The 23,617-nt window shown below is 42.9% G+C and overlaps 1 protein-coding gene across 4 annotated transcripts in view; it reads right to left on the bottom strand.

Moving 5' to 3' along the window:
• Positions 1-23,617, bottom strand: part of CALCRL (calcitonin receptor like receptor) — a 472,379-nt gene that overhangs the window by 357,032 nt on the left and 91,730 nt on the right. For all 4 annotated transcript variants that reach the window (XM_044302866.1, XM_044302867.1, XM_044302868.1 and 1 more), the window contains one exon: positions 13,534-13,624. In XM_044302866.1, the coding sequence (XP_044158801.1) occupies positions 13,534-13,584 (51 nt within the window). In that variant the 5' untranslated portion in view covers positions 13,585-13,624. The remainder of the gene's footprint in view (positions 1-13,533; positions 13,625-23,617) is intronic.

The raw sequence follows: 23,617 nt of genomic DNA, 5'->3' as shown, positions 1-23,617 counted from the left end.
AAGAAAGAAGCCCACTCTGACGTCTGAGGTGCCCGGCCGACAAGAGAAGCAGCTGCAGCCTAGCTGACAAACCGGATCCCCGGCCTAGATTTTCCAGTGCGACGCGAACAAAGAGGGGCGTGCTGAACACGGCACTTCCCAGAAAAGTCTTGCACAAGACCAGCGGAGAAGCAGACTTTTCACCAGGCGGCATCCTCGCATACCTCTCACGTCCTACCGTTCGAGCTTGAAGTTATTTGTGCCGGCAGCGCCATCTTGGAAAGCGGGAACCCACCATCCGGGGCCTGCATGTGGCGTGCAGAGAAATGCAGAGGCAACCGGATCCCATAGAGAAACTGTACAGTGAGTACAACCACCAACAAGACCCTCAAAAACTCAGGTAATGTAGTCCATTAACCCCTCCAGTACTGTCAAAATGTCAACACAAAAATAGGCCCCAGACTCTGTAGTCTGCCACTTCCCTCCTCCTCCTCCCAACCTTTTACTTCTAATGTGCCCTCACTCAACTTTGAGGGGAAGATAACCTGTTTCATATATAACTTTTTTAAAAATAGTGCTACTGGTCACGCTATACTTTACACAAGAAAAAGTCCCATCACCGCCCTCTTCTCTTCCGACACAAAATGGTGAAAGTGGGCAAACGAGAAAGACCGCATTCACCTTCTAAGAAGAAGGCGCACCCAGAGATGGAGAAGTTCTGGAAGAAGGGAAGAACAAACCCAGGAGTCCACTCTATAGACAAATCTTTTCCCCAAAATGACCAGGATTCTGTAGAACACCCTGCACTAGAAAGCTCTGACAACAAAGACTCTCAAAACGCCAAAAATATTCTTTCAATTTCCCAAGCAGCCATGCAACGAATAATAGAAAATTAAAAAATGACCTATCAGATATAAAACATGACTTCCGGAGTATAGGAAGAGAGTAGAACATCTGGGAGCAAAGCAGTCATCCAAAATTTCATTTGGGGAGGCCACGACAGCAGCTCTTCACTTCAGCCATACACATCTTAACACCCTTCTTTCTCACATTGGAAGACCAAGAGAACAGAAATAGAAGGAATAACCTGAGGATCCGCGGTGTTCCCAAAAGCACCCCACCTTCAGCTTTGATGGACACTGTCTATTGAGCATTCCACCAAAAGCCAAGAGATGGAGAAACACCTAGAAATATAGTCTGCAAAATTTTGAACTTCCAACATTGAGAATTTATCCTAAAATCAGCCAGAGACCTAGAAAAAATATATAATCACATTCGAAGGGGCTCATATCACGCTCTATCAAGACCTTTCCCCATGACACTCAACAAACGCAAATGTCTCAGACCAATCACAGAGCTGCTGAGAAAAAGAAAATTCCCTACAGATGGCTGTTCCCCTTTGGTCTGTTTTTTTCCTTGGGCAGTGCTCTCAAGACAATCCGCCACCCTGAGGACCTCCGTCAAGTACTCGAAGCCCTGGGTTTAGATCCCGCCGCCGTCCCATCCTGGCTTCAATTCTCAGGCGTACTGGATCTGCCTAGACTCTCAGAATTTAAAATGAGGACTGGTTTCCTTAGGAATGTTGCTTCCTTTAACCTTCAATATTCTTTTCTTCCCTCATTGATTTATTAACGAGACACTAGAAGCCTCCTTTGGCTGTGGGACGGGAAAGGGCTATACAGAGCTCACTGGAATCACCCCTATTGGGTGGGAGCTTTGACTCTAAACCCCCTTACATTTCCGAGGAGACGTTGAACAAGCAACAAGTAATGCTCACAAACAAAATAATTCAGACAGGTATGCGCCTCTCCTTGGATTCGAGGTGGGCATATCGCCTTGATCTAACAATCCTTAGAAATATACTTTGTTAAACTGTTCTGCTACCATTTGTTTATGGTTTAGATTGTTTACTTACGTTTCTTACTTTGGTATACTGTTCACATAGTTACCTAGAATGCACATGGCCTAAACTCTCCGACAAAGAGGTCCAGGATACTCCAGCAGCTGAGATCAATACGCGCAGACATCGCGATCCTTCAAGAAACGCACTTTGGTAAAATACCATCAATTTCCCACAACCTTTTCTCACAATGATTTCACTCTTGCCACCCTACCTCCAAAAAAAGAGGAGTCTCTATTGCCTTTAAAAAGACAGTCCCCTTCACATTATCCTCTAGTATCTCAGACCCAGAAGGCAGATTTCGGTTTCTAAAAGGTATCATAGCTAATACCGTAGTCTCCATCGCAGATATATATGCCCCGAACAATGAACAGGCTCAATGGTTGATGAGGGTCCTCTGCCAATTTGACTCTCTCAAAGAAGGCATATGTATAGTGAGAGGGGATTTTAACATAGCTATGGAACCCCACTTAGATTCTTCCACAGTTAGGTTGCACGCATCTTTCAGGAATTTGAAAAATATAAAATTAGCTCTCCAATACTTCTATATCTATATAACATTCAGAAAAGCGAACCTCAATACTGTATATAAAAGCCCAGCGTAAAGAAGATATAGCAGCGTTCCTAGACAAATTATCTTTACCCTCACTGACTACCTCCCAGCTATCGAAGCTAGACAAACAATTCACCTTAGATGAGTTGAGATTGGCTGTCACGTCATCTCCACAGGGCAAAAGTCCAGGCCCAGATGGTTTACCAATCCAATACTACAAATCCATTAAAGAGATCCTGCTCCCTCCAATGTTAAAAACATTTAACTCACTAGGAGATGGAGTTAACTTTCCTACACAATCCTTAGAAGCTCATATTACGATATTACCTAAAGATGGAAAGGATCCCTCATTGTGTAGCAGCTACCGCCATATCTCACTCCTTAATGTGGATATTAAACTTTATACAAAATTACTAGCAAACCGATTGAAATCACTCCTACCGAGCTTAGTAAATGCAGAACAAGTCAGGTTTGTGAAAGGGAGAGAGGGCAAGGATAATACCGCTACGGGTCCTGCAAATGATCCAGTTCGCCCGGTCTACTAAAACTCCTCTGGCTTTCCTCTCTATTGACGCTGAAAAAGCGTTTGACCGGGTGGACTGGACCTTTATGTCCCAAACCCTAACAAAATTTGGGTTACCTTCACTTTTAATCTCCCGAGTAATGGCACTATACGCTGATCCCACAGCATCAGTAAGGGTTAACGGGTCATTAACTATAAATTACAATGTAGTCATCCATGGCCGGTACAACACTAAAAAGGAATCTATACCCATCACATGTGGCCAGAACACATCCGGATTCCTCCCTAGATATGGTCCAAACTCAGTGGCTCCGACTCGGGTAAATCCCGGTGAGTGTAATTGGCGACCATTAAAAAAGTGTAAACAACTGTTGACCAACACAGACAAACAATATACTGACCCTGAATATCCATGGGGAGGGAGGAAGGGGACATTCCAGCATGGTAACAAGATCTAGGACGGAACCTTACTCCCCCGGAAATATCCTAAATATACAAAAATAGCTGTGGTCCCTCAAAATGCACAAGCTTACAAGAGACCAAAAGAGACCAACTACAAGTTGCTGAGCAGTGACTTGACACAAGATAAATAACTCCATACCGAATCAATGCTGGAGATGTTTATCCAGAGCAGGAACATATATACATATATATCTGGTGGGAGTGAGCAGCCATAAAACCATTTTGGCAAGGGGTTGGGAAGATCATAAACAAAGCTTGTCCAGGTGCTCCACCTCTAGACCCACAACTTATTTTCTTAGGCCTATCACCCGGGTTCCCCCCCACGATTTAACAGGAAGCCCTGGGCTACCTTAGTTGTTGCCGCAAAGGCAATGATACCCCTCTACTGGAGAGACACAAACACACAAGATCACTCAAATCTCCCAAATGGAAGAACTCAGTTATATTGCATCACACAATCTGAATAATTAGCAGAGAAAGAGATGGTACCCACGCTTGCACCAGACTGTCTGCCTAATTCAAAATACACACAGTGGATCGCAATGTCTACAATAGGACCTGGACCTCTAGTATATCACTTACTTCGCATGCCTTCAAACTAGCCGGAGGCATTTGCTTAGTGTATCACTCCTGAATTGACATACAATGTTGATGCTATTGATTAAATATAAGTTGTCTATATATCTTTTTTGAGGTCTATGGGCTCTGTATGCCTAAGGCTACTTTCACACCTGCGTTCGATCGGATCCGTTCTGAACGGATCCGCTCATATTAATGCAGACGGTGGCTCCGTTCAGAACGGATCCGTCTGCATTAGAACTTAGAAAAATTTTCTAAGTCTGAAAGTAGCCTGAGCGGATCCGTTCCGACTTTACATTGAAAGTCAATGGGGGACGGATCCGCTTGAAGATTGAGCCATATGGTGTCATCTTCAAGCGGATCCGTCCCCATTGACTTACATTGTAAATCGGAACGGATCCGCTCGCCTCCGCACGGCCAGGCGGACACCCAAACGCTGCTTGCAGCGTTCAGGTGTCCGCTCACTGAGCGGAGCGGAGGCTGAGCGCTGGCAGGCGGATGCATTCTCAGTGGATCCGCCTCCACTGAGAATGCATTAGGGCCAGACGGCTGCGTTTAGGGCCGCTCGTGAGCCCCTTCAAACGGAGCTCACGAGCGGACACCTGAACGCAGGTGTGAAAGGAGCCCAAGAACACCAACAAAATGTCTTACATTTATATTTATACAAGAGACTGAAAAACTAAAATGATATGTTTTATTTCATGTTCATGAATATCCCACCAACCCAGATTATTGGGCCATTGGAACATGTATTCTAATATTTGCTTATTTCAATGAAAAGAAAATTGAAACAAAATAAGAATTACAGCTCCAATACCCTAGGTCTCTTCAGAGAGACCCAGCATATTACATTCAATTACTGGCATGATCATTGGCCGCAGAGGATGCCGGCAAGAAGCCCGGAAGCGCGCGTTTGAAACAGTGAGAGGCCCACCGGCCATGGCATCCATTGCATGTGCGAGTGGGCGCCATGTTTACCCATGTTACCGGATTAATATAACTTGTTGAACAATGCAATTATTTGTAGTAATATTTCTTAGAAACACATTGCCAGATGCAGTAATGCGTTCCCCAACACAAATATCACATAATTCTTCCAAAATTGTGAGAATTGCAGCAAGAAAAGGAATAAGCTTACAGAACCTTTTTTACCCATTCTTGGTATAAACCATTAGGAGTGTAAGGTTGACTTACCTTGTCTGTACTGTTTTGCTAAGTCCATGTGGGTAAAAGAATTGTAGTTTGTAAATCAAATAGGATTCACTTCCATTTAGTGCTTTCTGTGTGTTATAGGGTACACCTCCACTGGGATTTGCTCTACAGGAGTTATTTTATGTCTTCAAACTGCATCTGGATTAAATGTTTGGATACACTGTTCTTCACAAAACTTGACTTTGGATTTAAACAGTGACTGTTGACTTTTTGCCGTAACAGGTGAATGGTTTTGCCAAAATATTGCAATCTGCAGCTTTTTTGCTCTCTTTTTTTTACTTTATAACAGCCCTTGCCTTTTATATTGGCTTTTCAGGGATTGCAATTTTCACTTTCCAATACCTAGTAAAAGGTTTTTCTAATAAAACTGCCTGATTGGAGTAGGGAAGGAATTTTTTTCCCCCTCTAGTGGGGAAAATTGGCTTCTACCTCACAGTTTATTTTTTTGCCTTCCTCTGGATCAACTTGCAGGATAAAAGGCCAAACTGGATGGACAGATGTATTTTTTCAGCCTTATAAACTATGTTACTATATTACCTGTTTGCTAGTATTTAAAAGGTGACCTAAATCTTTGCTGAAACCACAAAAGGGCAGCATAGCTTCTCAGAGTGCTCTGCAACTTTGTGTTTTGTCATCTTTGCTCAGCTTTCCTGGAATGTAGAGTACGGATCCATACCCCACACGTTGGAAAAGCAGAGCATAGCTTATGAAACCTGAAGATGCACCTTCATGGTTTCAGCAAAGGTTTAGGTTCAAGAAAAGTTGCTTCCTTTTTTTCCTCTTTCAGACAGTCATCTGGACTAGAAGCCAGTTTTTTCCGCAATGCATTTTCCAAGAAGTTTCTTTGGATAACCTTTTTCTAAAAATCTTTTATCAAGTCATTTTGTTTGAGTCTTGTAGTCTGCTATATGCACACTGTAAATTGGCTGAAGATAATATTTAATTTCATTTATTGTAATGGGCACTTTGAAAATTCAACCTTTTTGAACTTAGTTCTGTTGGTAACCTCATTCTTTTCATGGTGCCCCACCTTTAAATCTGAGTTAGAAAAGGTACTGGCTCTCCCCAAAGAGGAAAGTTCGCCTCTCCTGTTTTAGTAACTAGACGTATTACCCATGTAATAACAATTCTGGAGCATCTATTCTTGAGTCTGTGTTGTGCCATTCTAGTATTATTCCTGCTAGAAGTTTACAAATACATTGCCAACAGTCTGCAGTAAAGGTACTGTTGAGTGTTACCAGTAGCTGGTGTGTCTGACTCTGTCCAATCGGTGCTGCTAGTGACAGACTTGCAGGGACACATCCCTGACTGGTAATACCCACTTGTTCCTTTAATGCAAGCTGCTGCCAATTCAATCATAAGCTTCTAATAGAAATAACAGAGGAATGTCACTACATAATACCGTAAGAAAATATGCTGGCGAACTGCAGTTATATAGGGAAAGCAAGTAGTTACTACAACAGCCATTTCTGGAGAGGTGACAAATGCTCTTTAAAGGTGTTTTCCAGTCTCTTGATACTAATGACCGATCTTCCGGGTATCAGATTAGTGAGAGTCCAATACGGACAGTGATAAGCTGCTTTAGTCAGTCGCTGGCTCCAGAAAAAAAATGCCAGAAGCCAGATGCTCCATAATCTGTGTAGTGGCTGTATCGGTATATTGCATCTCAGCTCCAATGGCCTTGGGAGGCTCCCAAGCCTGCCATGGTAATCTTCCAATTAGGCCTGACTATGACAAGGCTTAATAGGAAGACTAGACTGCACCACAGACTACAATACTATATGATAAGGAATCAAATGATCACATGTTCAATTACCATGTTAAAAAAAAAATATATATATATATATATATATATATATATATATACATATATATATGCAAACATATATATACAGTACAGACCAAAAGATTAAACACACCTTCTCATTCAAAGAGTTTTCTTTTTTTTTTTCATGACTATGGAAATTGTTGATTCACACTGAAGGCATCAACACTATGAATTAACACGTGTGGAATTATATACATAACAAAAAAGTGTGAAACAACTGAAAATATGTCATATTCTAGGTTCTTCAAAGTAGCCACATTTTGCTTTGATTACTGCTTTGCACACTCTTGGCATTCTCTTGATGAGCTTCAAGAGGTAGACACCTGAAATGGTCTTCTAACAGTCTTGAAGGAGTTCCCAGAGATGTTTAGCACTTGTTGGCCCTTTTGCTTTCACTCTGCAGTCCAGCTCACCCCAAACCATCTCGATTGGGTTCAGGTCCGGTGACTGTGGAGGCCAGGTCATCTGGCGCAGCACCCCATCACTCTCCATGGTCAAATAGCCCTTACACAGCCTGAAGGTGTGTTTGGGGTCATTGTCCTGTTGAAAAATAAATGATGGTGCAACTAAACGCAAACCAGAAGGAATAGCATGTCGCTGCAATATGCTGTGGTAGCCCTGCTGGTTCAGTATGCCTTCAATTTTGAAAAATCCCCAACAGTGTCACCAGCAAAGCACCCCCACACCATCACACCTCCTCCTCCATACTTCACGGTGGTAACCAGGCATGTAGAGTCCATCCGTTCACCTTTTCTGCATCGCACAAAGACACGGTGGTTGGAACCAAAGATCTCAAATTTGGACTCCGACCAAAGCACAGATTTCCACTGGTCTAATGTCCATTCCTTTTGTTCTTTAGCCCAAACAAGTCTCTTCTGCTTGTTGCCTGTCCTTAGCAGTGTTTTCCTAGCAGATATTCTACCATGAAGACCTGATTCACACAGTCTCCTCTTAACAGTTGTTCTAGAGATGTGTCTGCTGCTAGAACTCTGTGTGGCATTGACCTGGTCTCTAATCTGAGCTGCTGTTAACCTGCGACTTCTGAGGCTGGTGACTCGGATTAACTTATCCTCCGCAGCAGAGGTGACTCTTGGTCGTCCTTTCCTGGGGCGGTCCGCACGTGAGCCAGTTTCTTTGTAGCGCTTGATGGTTTTTGTGACTGCACTTGGGGACACTTTCAAAGTTTTCCCAATTTTTCGGACTGACTGACCTTCATTTCTTAAATTTCGTGTCTATGAGGGAAAAGATCAGACCCTGGAGCCGGTCGGTTGCCTAGACTACCTGGGGAGCAGTGGGAAGACAGTCTGGGACTTGGTGTCACCCTTATTCGGCAAGGGGTACCATCTTTATGTGGACAATTTCTACACAAGTGTGGCCCTCTTCAGGCATTTGTTTCTAGAACAGATTGGCTGCTGTGGCACCGCGCGAACTAGTCGCGCGGGCTTCCCCCAACGGCTCGTTACCACCCGTCTTGCAAGGGGGGAGAGAGCTGCCTTGTGTAACGAAGAACTGCTTGCGGTGAAATGGAGAGACAAGCGTGACGTTTACATGCTCTCCTCCATTCACGCAGACACGACAATACAAATTGAGCAAGCAACCCGTGTCATTGAAAAGCCCCTCTCAGTCCACGACTATAACCTTCACATGGGAGGGGTGGACTTCAATGACCAGATGTTGTTTCTGTATTTAGTTTCCCGCAGAACCAGACGCTGGTATAAGAAGGTGTCTGTATATTTGATTCAATTGGCTCTGTATAATAGTTTTGTTCTCTACAGTAAGGCTGGGAGAACACGATCCTTCCTCAAATTTCAGGAAGAGATCATCGAGAACCTCCTGTACCCAGGAGGTTCCATGGCCCCATCCACCAGTGTAGTTAGCCGTCTACACGAGCGACATTTCCCCAATGTCGTTGCCGGTACCTCAACCCAACCGTCACCCCGAAAAAGATGTCGTGTCTGTAGCAGGAGTGGAATAAGGCGTGACACCCGCTATTTCTGTCCTGACTACCCTGCCCTATGCTTAGGGGAGTGTTTCCGGAAGTACCACACACAGGTACACCTAGCATAGGGATCACATCTCACCAGGACAGGCACACAGTAAGCAAAAAGGTTAATGTTCAGTTCAAAAAGTTAAAGTTTATATGTTCTGTTCCAAAGTTAATAAAATTATTGCGTTGCGGCCTGTTTTTTTCTTTTTTTTTTACCTTCCAGGTGGACCAACCGATCGACTAGCTGCAGCACTGATGTGCATTCTGACAGAAGCATTGCGCTGCTGTCAGATTACACGCAAGTCGGTGTATGCGGCGCTGCAAGACGAGATTTCTCCTCTGCAGTAAAAGATACGTTTGCCAAGGCATATGAGCTGAGGAGGAGGCGGTGTTCCTATGCTTTGGCAAACACTTTGTATATAAAAATAAAGAAATCCCGGCAATGATTTATTCATCCACATCGATTGATGTGAATGGAGAAATCTGGTTTGCCAGGGCATACGAGCTAAGTGGGTATGGATGTTGGGCAGAGCTCCTATGTCCTGGCAGACGCCTTTCCCCTCTTTTTTTTTTGGCAGAGATTTTTTCATCTATACTGATCGATGCGAATGAAGAAATCTGTGCTGTTCATTTTTTTCTTTCAGCCCAGAGGCTGAACGGAAAAAAAATCTCATTACCTGTATGCTCAATATAAGGAGAATAGCAGAAACTCCTAATGCTTTTTTTTGTCGCAAGTTAGTGGAATATGAGACTTTGTAAGGAAAAAAATAAATCATCATTTTCCGCTAACTTGTGACAAAAAATAAAAAATTCTAGGAACTCGCCATGCCCCTCACGGAATACCTTGGGGTGTCTTCTTTCCAAAATGGGGTCATTTGTGGCGTAGTTATACTGCCCTGGCAATTTAGGGGCCCATATGTGTGAGAAGTAGTTTGCAATCAAAATGTGTAAAAAATGGCCTGCGAAATCCGAAAGGTGCACTTTGGAATATGTGTGCCTTTGCCCACCTAGGCTGCAAAAAAGTGTCACACATGTGGTATCGCCGTACTCAGGAGAAGTTGGGGAATGTGTTTTGGGGTGTCATTTTACATATACCCATGCTGGGTGAGAGAAATATATGTAAAATGACACCCCAAAACACATTCCCCAACTTCTCCTGAGTACGGCGATACCAGATGTGTGACACTTTTTTGCAGCCTAGGTGGGCAAAGGGACCCACATTCCAAAGTGCACCTTTCGGATTTCACCGGTCATTTTTTACAGATTTTGATTGCAAACTACTTCTCACACATATGGGCCCCTAAATTGCCAGGGCAGTATAACTACGCCACAAGTGACCCCATTTTGGAAAGAAGACACCCCAATGTATTTTGTGATGGGCATAGTGAGTTCATGGAAGTTTTTATTTTTTGTCACAAGTTAGTCGAATATGAGACTTTGTAAGGAAAAAAAAAAATCAGCATTTTCCGCTAACTTGTGACAAAAAATAAAAAGTTCTATGAACTCACTATGCCCATCAGCGAATACCTTAGGGTGTCTACTTTCCGAAATGGGGTCATTTGTGGGGGTTTTCTACTGTCTGGGCATTGTAGAACCTCAGGAAACATGACAGGTGCTCAGAAAGTCAGAGCTGCTTCAAAAAGCGGAAATTCACATTTTTGTACCATAGTTTGTAAACGCTATAACTTTTACCCAAACCATTTTTTATTTTTTTTGTTTTGCCCAAACATTTTTTTTTATCAAAGACATGTAGAACAATAAATTTAGCGTAAAATTGATATATGGATGTCGTTTTCTTTGCAAAATTTTACAGCTAAAAGTAAAAAATGACATTTTTTTGCAAAAAAATTGTTAAATTTTGATTAATAACAAAAAAAGTAAAAATGGCAGCAGCAATGAAATACCACCAAATGAAAGCTCTATTAGTGAGAAGAAAAGGAGGTAAAATTCATTTGGGTGGTAAGTTGCATGACCGAGCAATAAACAGTGAAAATAGTGTAGTGCAGAAGTGTAAAATGTGGCCTGGTCATTAAGGGGGTTTCAGCTAGCGGGGTTGAAGTGGTTAAAGTAATGATGGCCACTCGTTTTTCTTTACTTAGAATTTTTATTATGGCAAGAAAAAAGCAGCTAACAGTCTATTCAGTAGGACTATCAGCTGTGTATCCACCTGACTTCTCCACAATGCAACTGATGGTCCCAACCCCATTTATAAGGCAAGAAATCCAATGAAGTAAAAACCATTTCAGGTGACTACCTCTTGAAGCTCAGTGTGCAAAGCAGTAATCAAACTAAAAGGTGGCTACTTTGAAGAACCTAGAATATTATATATTTTCAGTTGTTTCACACGTTTTTGTTATGTATATAATTCCACATGTGTTAATTCATAGTTTTGATGCCTTCAGTGTGAATCTACAATTTTCATAGTCATGAAAATAAAGAAAACTCTTTGAATGAGAAGGTGTGTCCAAACTTTTGGTCTGTACTGTATATATATATATATATATATATATATTAATTAATTAATTAATGAAAATCACCAACCTTTCCTAATTTAATATATAAACATGAATATACAAAAAAAAAGTCAATGTGCCATGTAATAATTGATCAGAAAATAGTATGTACCCCAATATGGGACCATCAGAAATTAGTCCTGAAAAAAACCAAAAAAAAACAAACACACAGCTCTGTTAGAAGATTGTCTTCCTAGGAGATCCCATCCACCCCAGGGACGATAATCAGCATGTATGAGTGTTCGTGATCTGCAAGGATGGATTAATACCCAAATTGGTTAAGAGTGCCTTCCACGTGGATGAATGGGTCCAATGAATGTCACAAAAACATTCCCCTGACCATAATGATGCCACCACTAGCTTGTGTTCTTCGAGCAATGGTTGCAGGATGTTTCTTCTCAGATGAGACGCCTGACACTTCAACATCAATTCGTTCGATGAAGAACAACAAGGGACTCATCTGAAAAGGCAAACCCTTTGCCAAACAGCAGAGGTCCAATTCTGATAATGCCGCAAAAATTTAAGCCTTTTCTGCAGGATTTTTCTGGTTGGGTTCCAAGGTACCACTTGGAATCGAACCCGAGTTCGGGAAATGTTTTTTTACAGTATAAATCAATTCCTGAAGTTATTATGCGAAGTCTCGCGAGACATCGCAAAGTAATAACTTCGGCTCATAGGAGCCAATACATTCTAATCCTGTACGGAGCCCTGGCTCCATACAGTATTCAAACAAAGTTTTATGCGAATCGACTTCGGATGTTTCATCCACTGCCGTATCCCACACGGTCGTCTTCTTTGTATCCACTGTGCCTGGAGGAAAAAGCTCGGCTGCACCGGATCCTAGTGATTCACTAGAGGCCCATATTAGGTGTTGTGCTCCAAGCACAATTTTCCCAGGTATGAAGCTGTAACACAAGGGCTTATCTTGGTTCAAAAAATCCTTCCTATAAAGCACTGCTCTCTTCTACAAGCGAGTTGACAAGCAGGTAATCATGATGAGGAAGCAATGCTCGGAGTGCCACCTCCTCTTTAAAGGGACACTGACAGGCCGAATAAGCATAATTAGCTGTATATATGTATGCACAGGTATTCTATTGTGTAATAAAAACATATAAGTCTAACCCCTGTCCACCTTATGAAGACTGTAAAATGATGTTTTATAACCTGATAGAATTGCTTGTCTTTCTGCCCAAGGGGCGGCGTTTCAGCTTTACTTCTGCCCAGGCAACCCCCCCCCTCCCCAACCGCCGTTTTGAAGCACCGCCCAGCTCATCAATATTCACTTCGCTGCCCCCAGAAAAGTTTCCAACCAGAGTGGACTCTTAAATCTCTGATATCGCCATCATCCCTAAATATGGATTTCTCAGAATTCAAGGTACTTATGCCCATTAGGTCTGCTCCCGTTGTATCTTATGTATTAGAAGGAATTTTAATGTAACATTTTTTATCTGAATTCAAAATATATCTGTGGACTAACAACATTCAATAAGATTGCATTCTTTAGCTTGAATCAGAAGAAATAAAATGATGCAAACATGTGAATAATAGAAACATAATACATGAAATAATAAAAATGGCAATTTAATGAGCAAGACATGAAAAAAAAATATCACAAGAAGAAATATTGAGTAGAGATGAGTGAATTTCCCAAAATTAGTTTTAGATCCAATTTGGTCTAATCTACCATCAGATTTGATTTGATCCAAATAAATTCGGCCAAATGCGAAAGTGCCCAAACTTCCATGAAAAGGACTGTATACGACTCCTTTCAAGCATTTTAATGCCAAGAAAGCATTAGTAATGTCAAAGGGTGTGAAAAAAAAAAAAAAAGATAAAAAAAATCACTAAAGTTTCAGATTTGCAGAAATTCAGATCTTTCGCGAAATTCAGAACTAAATTTGAATTGAGTAGAATCGATTCACTCATCTCTAATACTGAGAGTGCTAGAGCTGTGTCTCAACATAATGTGCCATAATATACCACCAGGTCATACTTACGCTTGTTACAATAGCAAGTAACATATGAATTACAAGATTATATTTTCCCATATCTGAGATCTGTCATAGAAGTCAGCTCTTCTCAAATTACCTACAACATAAAAAGATAAAACTGTTGAATTAAATAATGTATTTTTAACTACTTAAAAGGTCATCTGTCAGCAGATTTTTACCTATGAAACTGGCTGACCTGTTGCATGTGCCCTTGGCAGCTGAAGGCATCTATGTTGGCTAGACCTAGAGGCTCTACTCTCTCTGCAACTGCTGAGCTCTCTCCACTATGATTGACAGGGCCAGGGATTGAAAACATCACATCTGGCCCTGTAAATCAAAGTGCAAATGGCACGGCAGTTGCAGAGAAAGCACAGCCTCGTGGTGTAACGGCAATGCCCCCTGTTGCATATATTCAAATATTTTCTCAGCAATGATGGCACATATGAACATGAAGGGGATTTTTTCTGAGTGTTTTATACTGATGACTTATCCCCAAGATAGGTCATCAGTACGTGATCCGTAGGGGTAATGTACTCTGATCAGCTATTTGGAGAGGCTGCAGCACTGTGGTGGCCTCCTCATAGCTTATCAAACACTGTGCCATACATTGGATAGCAGCTGTGCTTGTATCGCAGCTTAGTCTCATTCACTTGAATGGGACTGAGCTAAGCGTAGGTCATGGTTAACCTTTGGCACTTCAGCTGTGGTAAAACTACAACTCCCAGGAAGCACACTTCCTTGGCTGTTCTCAGAACTCCATAGAAATGAGTAGAGCATGCTAAAAGTCATAGTTTCACCACAACTGCAGTGCTGGAGGTTAGCCATCACTGGCCTAATAAGAGTTTGCAGTGCTCACCAGGGCACAGCAGACTCTTCAAACAGCTGACGGCAGGGGTTGTATTTTTCAGAGGCACCATTTCATTTACCATAGCTTAAACTGAAAAATTAAAGTTCTCTGTAGGTTGAAACTGAAAAGGAAAAAATGCAATTATTATAATTTTTTTGTTTTGTTTCTACTGTTCACTGTGAGCTAAAAAAAATACATGAACTTATTCGGTGGGCAAGTACGATTAAGTCAATATCAAATGTACATGTTGTCTTATCCTTAAACCTAACATTTTGACTAGAAAAGCTACTCTAGTTTTCCTACTCCACCTTTCTACTTGAGTGAGATTGAAAAAAAGTCTAAATGATAACTCAGGACTAAAACTCAAGCTCAGACACAGACAGTGTTCGGCACTGCACCTGTTCACTATGCTGAACGGAAAGGGTAGGTGGGCTTATCAGCTGCTAGTGACGTGTCGGGGAGCGGTGCTGCTGGGGGGTATTAGTGGAGGAGAGGCGTGCTTGGGTTCTGTAGGGGAGGGGGCCTGGGCACCTTTGAATGAACATAACGCCCCGATGGGCACCTTAAAGAGGACCTTTCATTACAATAAAAAATCTAAACTAAGTATGCTGACATGGAGAGCGGCACCCAGGGATCTCCCTGCACTTACTATTATCCCAAGGCTTTTAAGTTTCAACACTCTGTTAATTGAAGATCAGGTAGAAGAAGCTCTTACATTTTGAGAAAACTATGTCAACTCTTAGACCATTTTGCTGACCACACATCGCCGGCACTATAGAATATGCCTATTCATGTCCGCAATTGCGGACAAGAATAGGACATGTTCTATTTTTTTCGGGAACAGAATTGTGGACCCGGAAGTGCGGGTCCGCAATTCCGTGTCCGGGCAGCACATCGTGCTGCCCCGTAGGAATGAATGGGGCACGAAAATACAGAACAAAATTGCGGACGTGTGAATGGACCCTAAGGAGGTGCAAGTTATGCTTGTCCATTCTAGAGAAATAGGCAACACAGTCAGCTCAGTACTTTTGCAAGCACACTGCTCTGCTCCTGCCTGTGCCCACATTGCACATCAGTGCTAAACAGATCTTTTAGGGGAGCATAACAGGCAGAGGGATGAGCAGAGAGTGCTTATGCCAGTAGTAAGCTGATTTTGGCACTTACATTTTCCACATGACTGTGTCTACCACGCATGAGAAACATTTTTATTTTTTAATAGCTTTGACGTAGGGGTGGGCGATATTGCCTAAAATCTATATTGCGATATAATTTTAAGCATGTGCGATATGCAATATATATTGCGATTAGGGCTGCAACGATTAATCGATGTAATCGATTATATTCGATAACTGGATTCGTTGTCGACGAATCCAGTTATCGAATAATCGCCGATTCGTTGCTATTCGGGCGGGCGGGCGGGCGGGCGCTGCATCTTTATTTTACCTTTTTACAATGACGCTCCCGCTCCTGTAACAGCCAGGCAGAGCGGACGGCGGCGTAACGTCACTCAATCACGTGACGCGCCTGCTCCGCCTCCTTCATTCATGAAGTGGGCGGAGCAGGCGCGTCACGTGATTGAGTGACGTTACGCCGCCGTCCGCTCTGCCTGGCTGTTACAGGAGCGGGAGCGTCATTGTAAAAAGGTAAAATAAAGATGCAAGCGCCGGGGCTGTTAGGGGGAAGGGGGGTCTGTGTATAGCACTGCTATGGGGAGGGGGGAGGATCTGTGTATAGCACTGCTATGGGGAGGAGGGGGGGTCTGTGTATGGCACTGCTATGGGAAGGGGGGTCTGTGCACTGTTATGAGGAAAGGGATCTGTGCACTGTTATGCCCATAACAGTGCACATATCCCCCTCTCCATAACTACGCCGTCCACAGATCCCCCATAATAGTGTCGTCCACAGATCCCCCATAAGTGTCGTCCACAGATCCCCCATAAACGCCGTCCACAGATCCCCCATAAACGCCGTCCACAGATCCCCCATAAACGCCGTCCACAGATCCCCCATAAACGCCGTCCACAGATCCCCCATAAACGCCGTCCACAGATCCCCCATAATAGTGTCGTCCACAGATCCCCCATAAACGCCGTCCACAGATCCCCCCATAAGTGTCGTCCACAGATCCCCCCATAAGTGTCGTCCACAGATCCCCCCATAAGTGTCGTCCACAGATCCCCCATAAGTGTCGTCCACAGATCCCCCATAAGTGTCGTCCACAGATCCCCCATAAGTGTCGTCCACAGATCCCCCCATAAGTGTCGTCCACAGATCCCCCCATAAGTGTCGTCCACAGATCCCCCCCATAAGTGTCGTCCACAGATCCCCCCATAAGTGTCGTCCACAGATCCCCCCCATAAGTGTCGTCCACAGATCCCCCCCCATAAGTGTCGTCCACAGATCCCCCCCATAAGTGTCGTCCACAGATCCCCCCATAAGTGTCGTCCACAGATCCCCCCATAAGTGTCGTCCACAGATCCCCCCATAAATGTCGTCCACAGATCCCCCCATAAATGTCGTCCACAGATCCCCCATAAGTGTCGTCCACAGATCCCCCATAAGTGTCGTCCACAGATCCCCCATAAGTGTCGTCCACAGATCCCCCATATAGTGTCGTCCACAGATCCCCCATAAGTGTCGTCCACAGATCCCCCATAAGTGTCGTCCACAGATCCCCCATAAGTGTCGTCCACAGATCCCCCATAAGTGTCGTCCACAGATCCCCCATAAGTGTCGTCCACAGATCCCCCATAAGTGTCGTCCACAGATCCCCCATAAGTGTCGTCCACAGATCCCCCATAAGTGTCGTCCACAATTTGTTTTAATATGGCCTTTGAACATAATTTTTCAAGTAAGATCATATAAACCTCTGTTTTGTAATTTTGTCGTTTTTCCCGATTAATCGATTAATCGTAGAAATTAATCGGCAACTAATCGATTATTCAAATAATCGTTAGCTGCAGCCCTAATTGCGATATATTGTTTTCTATATTGGGGGGGGTTTAAACTTTTTTTTTATTTTTTTACTTTATTGATTAACTATTGGCCTCCTTAAGGGCTAGAACCCTTGTCATATTCAACCTAATAGAGCTCTATTAGGGTGAATAGGACTTTATAACAAAATCACAGACATATAGTGGCCAATATGGGGGAACTGCCCAAGCGCCAAACACTGTAGCGTGTTTCTCATTGGGCGAGCAGTCCCACCGCATGTGAACCACAGAAATACAGTGGCAAGTATGGGGGAGCTGCTCAAACCCCAAACACTGTAGCGTGTTTCTCATTGGGGGAGCAGTCTCACCGCATGTGGACCGCAGCAAACGACCATCCCGAGCAATTATGCGTACAAAGGAGGACGCCAGCGCGGTCCACATGCACCACAAAAGCATCCTACACAGACTGGAGCATTGTGCGGATGACAATACAATTATATAAATCACTGAAGAAAGTACACCAAACGGATATGCCACTGACTATACTAGCTGGTCATACAAGCAGATATTAAAAGCTGAGACTTTTGCCAATATATTCCTGTCAGGAAGATATCGGAGCCCATCATGCTCTGATAGCTTAAAACCTAAAGGGTTAAATGTGGAATATAATCCTGGATGTATTTAGATGACTGTTTGCCTGATACCCCATAACCTATGCTCTCTGGCATGATCCCTGTTGTGAAGGTGGTATTTAGATAAGATTCACAAGCATACGAGTAATTTTCTCTTTTTGTTTTTTAGACACCATGCAGACTGATGCGGAAATAGTGAACATAGAAGTTCGGACACATGTGACAGCTCGCGATGTTCTATGTGTATAAAATTAACTGGATAGATTTTCCTCTGTTACTGTATCCACGCTGTGTCAAAATTAATCTCTGCTATTAAGTGGTTTATATGGGAGATCCCCATTACACTGTCTATGGACCGAAACAATGAGACGGTTCGGGGTACACTACACTCACGTGTGTTGTCCCCCTTACCTGACCATAATTTTGGAGGGGTTGATCCACCCGGGAGGTTGGATCCCTTTCCGATTGGCCCAGACAGTGAGGTTGACACAATGATAAGTGCCTTGTTCCAAACTGAGACGATTCCTTGAAGTAATGCCACATTATGCGCGTGCAATAGCCCCTACACAGTAACATCATGAAACTAGGTTGCTGGTGATGTAATGGAGCTGAGTTGCGTGCGCATATTGGAGGCAGAGGTCTGTCTTTAACATTATGTGGTACTTGCAGTATTAGTTAACAGTGCTGTTCTTGACCAGTATTCACATGGATATGCAATTTTGTCAGACATGGTCAAACGTTTACTGTTTTCCTCAGTCTCCGTGGTGTATGATTTTAAACATTAATATATGATTTATCTTTTTTGTACCTTTATGCACATATGCACTTTGTTAAATGCACTATTCAAATGTTAAGAGTTTGGATGCAATACTAATGGACACAGCTCTATGTATTCAGTACTAGGATACTTTGCATATGTAATTGTTCACATGACCTAATTAGGTTAATTATTTTCACATGACGAACAGTCACATGTTTTTGATCTGTAAAATTCATTGGTCACTTGATTTTTGAGAATGCTGTATAAGATAGGCACAGGCTTGTGGCTCTTTGCTTGAGAAAGGCTCAGTTGTGAGCTGAAACGTTGCAATTATTTTTCACATGGGTGAATAAAGATTTCTATCCTTTTCAAGTCTTGGAGTGCTGTCCCGTTTTCTACATTTCCTTGATTACTGCTTTGCACACTCTTGGCATTCTCTTGTGGAGCTTCAAGAAGTAGTCACCTGAAATGGTTTCCACTTCACAGGTGTGCCCTGTCAGGTTTAATAAGTGGTATTTCTTGCCTTAATAAATGGGGTTGGTACCATCAGTTGCGTTGTGGAGAAGTCAGGTGGATACACAGCCTGTTAGACTGTTAGAATTTGTATTATGGCAAGAAAAAGGCAGCTAAGTAAAGAAAAACGAGTGGCCATCATTACTTTAAGAAATGAAGGTCAGTCAGTCCGAAAAATTGGGAAAACTTTGAAAGTGTCCCCAAGTGCAGTCACAAAAACCATCAAACACTACAAAGAAACTGGCTCACATGCGAACCACCCCAGGAAAGGAAGACCAAGGGTCACCTCTGCTGCGGAGGATAAGTTCATCAGAGTCACCAGCCTCAGAAATCGCAGGTTAACAGCAGCTCAGATTAGAGTTCTAGTGGCAGACACGTCTCTAGAACAACTGTTAAGAGGAGACTGTGTGAATCAGGCCTTCATGGTAGAATATCTGCTAGAAAACCACTGCTAAGGACAGGCAACAAGCAGAAGAGACTTGTTTGGGCTAAAGAACACAAGGAATAGACATTAGACCAGTGGAAATCTGTGCTTTGGTCTGATAAGTCCAAATTTGAGATCTTTCGTTCCAACCACCGTGCTTTTGTGCGGATGGACTCTAGATGCCTGGTTCCCACCGTGAAGCATGGAGGAAGAGGTGTGATGGTGTGGGGGTGCTTTGCTGGTGACACTGTTGGGGATTTATTCAAAATTGAAGACATACTGAACCAGCATGGCTACCACAGCATCTTGCAGCAGCATGCTATTCCATCTGGTTTGCGTTTTTATTGGACCATCATTTATTTTTCAACAGGACATAACCCCAAACACACCTCCAGGCTGTGTAAGGGCTATTTGACCATGAAGGAGAGTGATGGGGTGCTGCGCCAGATGACCGGACCTCCACAGTCACCGGACCTGAACCCAATTGAGATGGTTTGGGGTGAGCTGAACCGCAGAGTGAAGGCAAAAGGGCCAACAAGTGCTAAGCATCTCTGGGAACTCCTTCAAGACTGTTGGAAGACTATTTCAGGTAACTACCTCTTGAAGCTCATCAAGAGAATGCCAAGAGTGTGCAAAGCAGTAATCAAAGCAAAAGTTGGCTACTTTGAAGAACCTAGAATATGACATATTTTCAGTTGTTTCACATTTTTTTGTTATGTATATAATTCCACATGTGTTAATTCATAGTTTTGATGCCTTCAGTGTGAATCTACAATTTTCAGTCATGAAAATAAAGAAAACTCTTTGAATGAGAAGGTGTGTCCAAACTTTTGGTCTGTACTGTATATACATACATACACATACACACAGCCCTCACATTTTTGTAAATAATTTATTATATCTTTTCATGGGACAACACTGAAGATATGACACTTTGACACAATGTATAGTAGTCAGTGTACAGCTTGTATAACAGTGTAAATTTGGTGTGCCCTCAAAATACTGGCAACAAAAGTGAAAATGGCCAAATTGTGCCATTTCCCTTCCCGGTGTCATGGGACTCGTTAGTGTTAAAACACCCGTTCCCCTTTCACACCTGAGATTTTGTATTAAATTTGGTGTTATTGCTCTCACACTGGTCACTGGTAGTTCATCATGACAAAGAACTCTTAATAAATAAGGTGCATCTCTGGAAGTCCATGAGCCAGAAACTGAAGGGTCTGGCATACACTTCAGTTATGACTTACACCAGTTGCTGACATAAGTTATAGTAAATCCATCTGCCTATGCTAAGCCTCACCTCCTTTGCTTGCCATTTTAGAAAAGTGTTGAGAAGCTTAAAGGGAACCTGTCACCCAAAAATCGTCTATCAAGCTGTTTACAGTACCTTATAGTGCTGTATACTCGTTTCTTGATGCACTTTTTGTTCGTTTTGCCGCATGTCTGCTCATTCAGAAATCGTTGTTATATTCAGCTGCTGCCCCGTGCTTCAAGTCAGGCTTGAAGTCACGGGGGCAGCGGCCTCGGCGTCTTACATGGCCCTCTCCCCGCCCCCTGCCTCTGTGACTGACACCCGAACTCCGAATCCGGGACCGCGCTCAACGGCCGCATGCGCAGTAAAGGGCGGCAGGAGCGCGGTCCCGGCTGCCGCGCGTACTACGCGCCGTCTTACTTTCGCCGCACTGCGCATGCGCCCGACATCCTGTATCAAACGCGCCCGCGCCCGGCATCTGGGCGCGGGCGCGTTTGATACAGGATGTCGGGCGCATGCGCAGTGCGGCGAAAGTAAGACGGCGCGTAGTACGCGCGGCAGCCGGGACCGCGCTCCTGCCGCCCTTTACTGCGCATGCGGCCGTTGAGCGCGGTCCCGGATTCGGAGTTCGGGTGTCAGTCACAGAGGCAGGGGGCGGGGAGAGGGCCATGTAAGACGCCGAGGCCGCTGCCCCCGTGACTTCAAGCCTGACTTGAAGCACGGGGCAGCAGCTGAATATAACAACGATTTCTGAATGAGCAGACATGCGGCAAAACGAACAAAAAGTGCATCAAGAAACGAGTATACAGCACTATAAGGTACTGTAAACAGCTTAATAGACGATTTTTGGGTGACAGGTTCCCTTTAAAAAGTTGCATTGCTTGCACCATAATTAGCAACATTTTTATGTCACTGTTGACATTCATAAACGCCCACCATTGTGTGGCTGCATGACCAAGCATGTTCTCTTGGGATTCAGCTCACAGACATAAGTACTGACAATTTCCTCTTGAATTTGAAGTTATAATTCAGAATTCATTGTTCCATCAACGATGGCAAGCTGTCATGGCTCAGAAGCAGTAAAAGAAGCCCAAACCATGACACTACCACCCCCATGTTTCACAGCCAAGATTGAGGTTTTTATGCTGAAACGCAGTTTTCCTTTCTCCAAACATAATGGTTCTTATTTAACCCCTTCCTGACATTTGATATAGTACATCACAGTGGACAGTTACTTCCCACAAACTGACACACTAGTACGTGCAGAGTCCTGGCTGTTACTGACAGCCGGACACTTGCTGTATCCACTGCCAATGACAACGGATTAACACCTTACGTGTCATGATCAATGCTGAAAGCAGCATATAGGATGATCACAGAGGTGCTGAGCACAGTGCTGGTGGACGTGACTTAAGGACCAGCGCCGTACATGTACAGTGGGCTGATCAGGCAGGTGCAGGAGACCCTTAGGCTGGGTCTCATAGGCAGGCTGTTAGCATAAAAGCTGACAGCCAATGCATTACAATACAGGTTGTGTTGTATTGTAATGCATTGCAGAGGGGATCAGACTCCAGAAGTTAAAGTCCCAGTGGGACAAAAAAAAAAAGTAAAAATTTCACAAAATAAAAAAATTTCATTAAAAAAAATGAAAGTTTCAAAATAAAAAACCACATAAAATTGTAAAAAAAAAAGAAAGAAAAGAAGACATATTCGGTATTGCCGCGTCCATAACACCCGGCTCTACAAAAATATCAGATGATCCATCCGCTCACCTGCTGAACGCCATAGAAAAAAATAAAATAAAAACTGTGCTAAAACAATCATTTTTTTCACCCTACATCACAAAAGCGATCAACACCAAGCGATCAAATAGGCGTATGCCCCCAAAATAGTACCAGTCACCTCATCCCGCAAAAAATTACCTCTTGCAAAAAATAAAAACTATAGCTCTCAGAATATGGCAACACTAAAACATGACTTTTTTTGGTTTAAAAAATGCTGTTATTGTATAAAACTTATTAAAAAAAAGTATACATATTAGGTATTGCCGCTTCCGTAAGAACCTGCTGTATAAAAATATCACATGAACTAACCCCTCAGATGAACACCGTAAAAAAAATTAAAATAAAAAGGGTGTAAAAAATGAAAGTTTTTTTTGTTTTTGTCACCTTACATCACAAAAAGTGTAATACCAAGTGATCAAAAATTCATGTGCACCCTAAAATAGTACCAAACAGTCATCACATAACGAAAGAAAAAAAAAAAAGCACCTACATAAGACAGTCGCCCAAAAAATAAACTATGGATTTAAGAATATGGAGACACTAAAAAGGAATTTTTTTTCCTAAATAATTATGTAAAACTGAAAGAAACAACCATATTTGGTATTGTCGCGTCCGTAACAACCTGCTCTATAAAAATACAACATGATCTAACCTTTACATTCCCCATATGTCTACTTCATGTTTGGATCATTTTGGGAATTATATTTTATTTTTTGGGGATGTTACAAGGCTTAGAAGTTTAGAAGCAAATCTTAAAATTTTTCACACAAAACCCACTTTTTAGGGACCAGTTCAGGTCTGAAGTCACTTTGCGAGGCTTAATAGGCGAATAGAAATCACAAAAAAATTACCCCATTCTATAAACTACATCCCTCAAGGTATTCAAAACTGATTTTACAAACTTTGTTAACCCTTTATTCTCCATTAATTCTTGTAGAACACCTA

Source organism: Bufo gargarizans, chromosome 8 (genome assembly GCF_014858855.1).
Source record: "Bufo gargarizans isolate SCDJY-AF-19 chromosome 8, ASM1485885v1, whole genome shotgun sequence".
NCBI classification, from domain to species: domain Eukaryota; kingdom Metazoa; phylum Chordata; class Amphibia; order Anura; family Bufonidae; genus Bufo; species Bufo gargarizans.
Note: the sequence above shows the minus strand (reverse complement) of the source record. Positions and strands in the feature narration are given on the sequence as shown.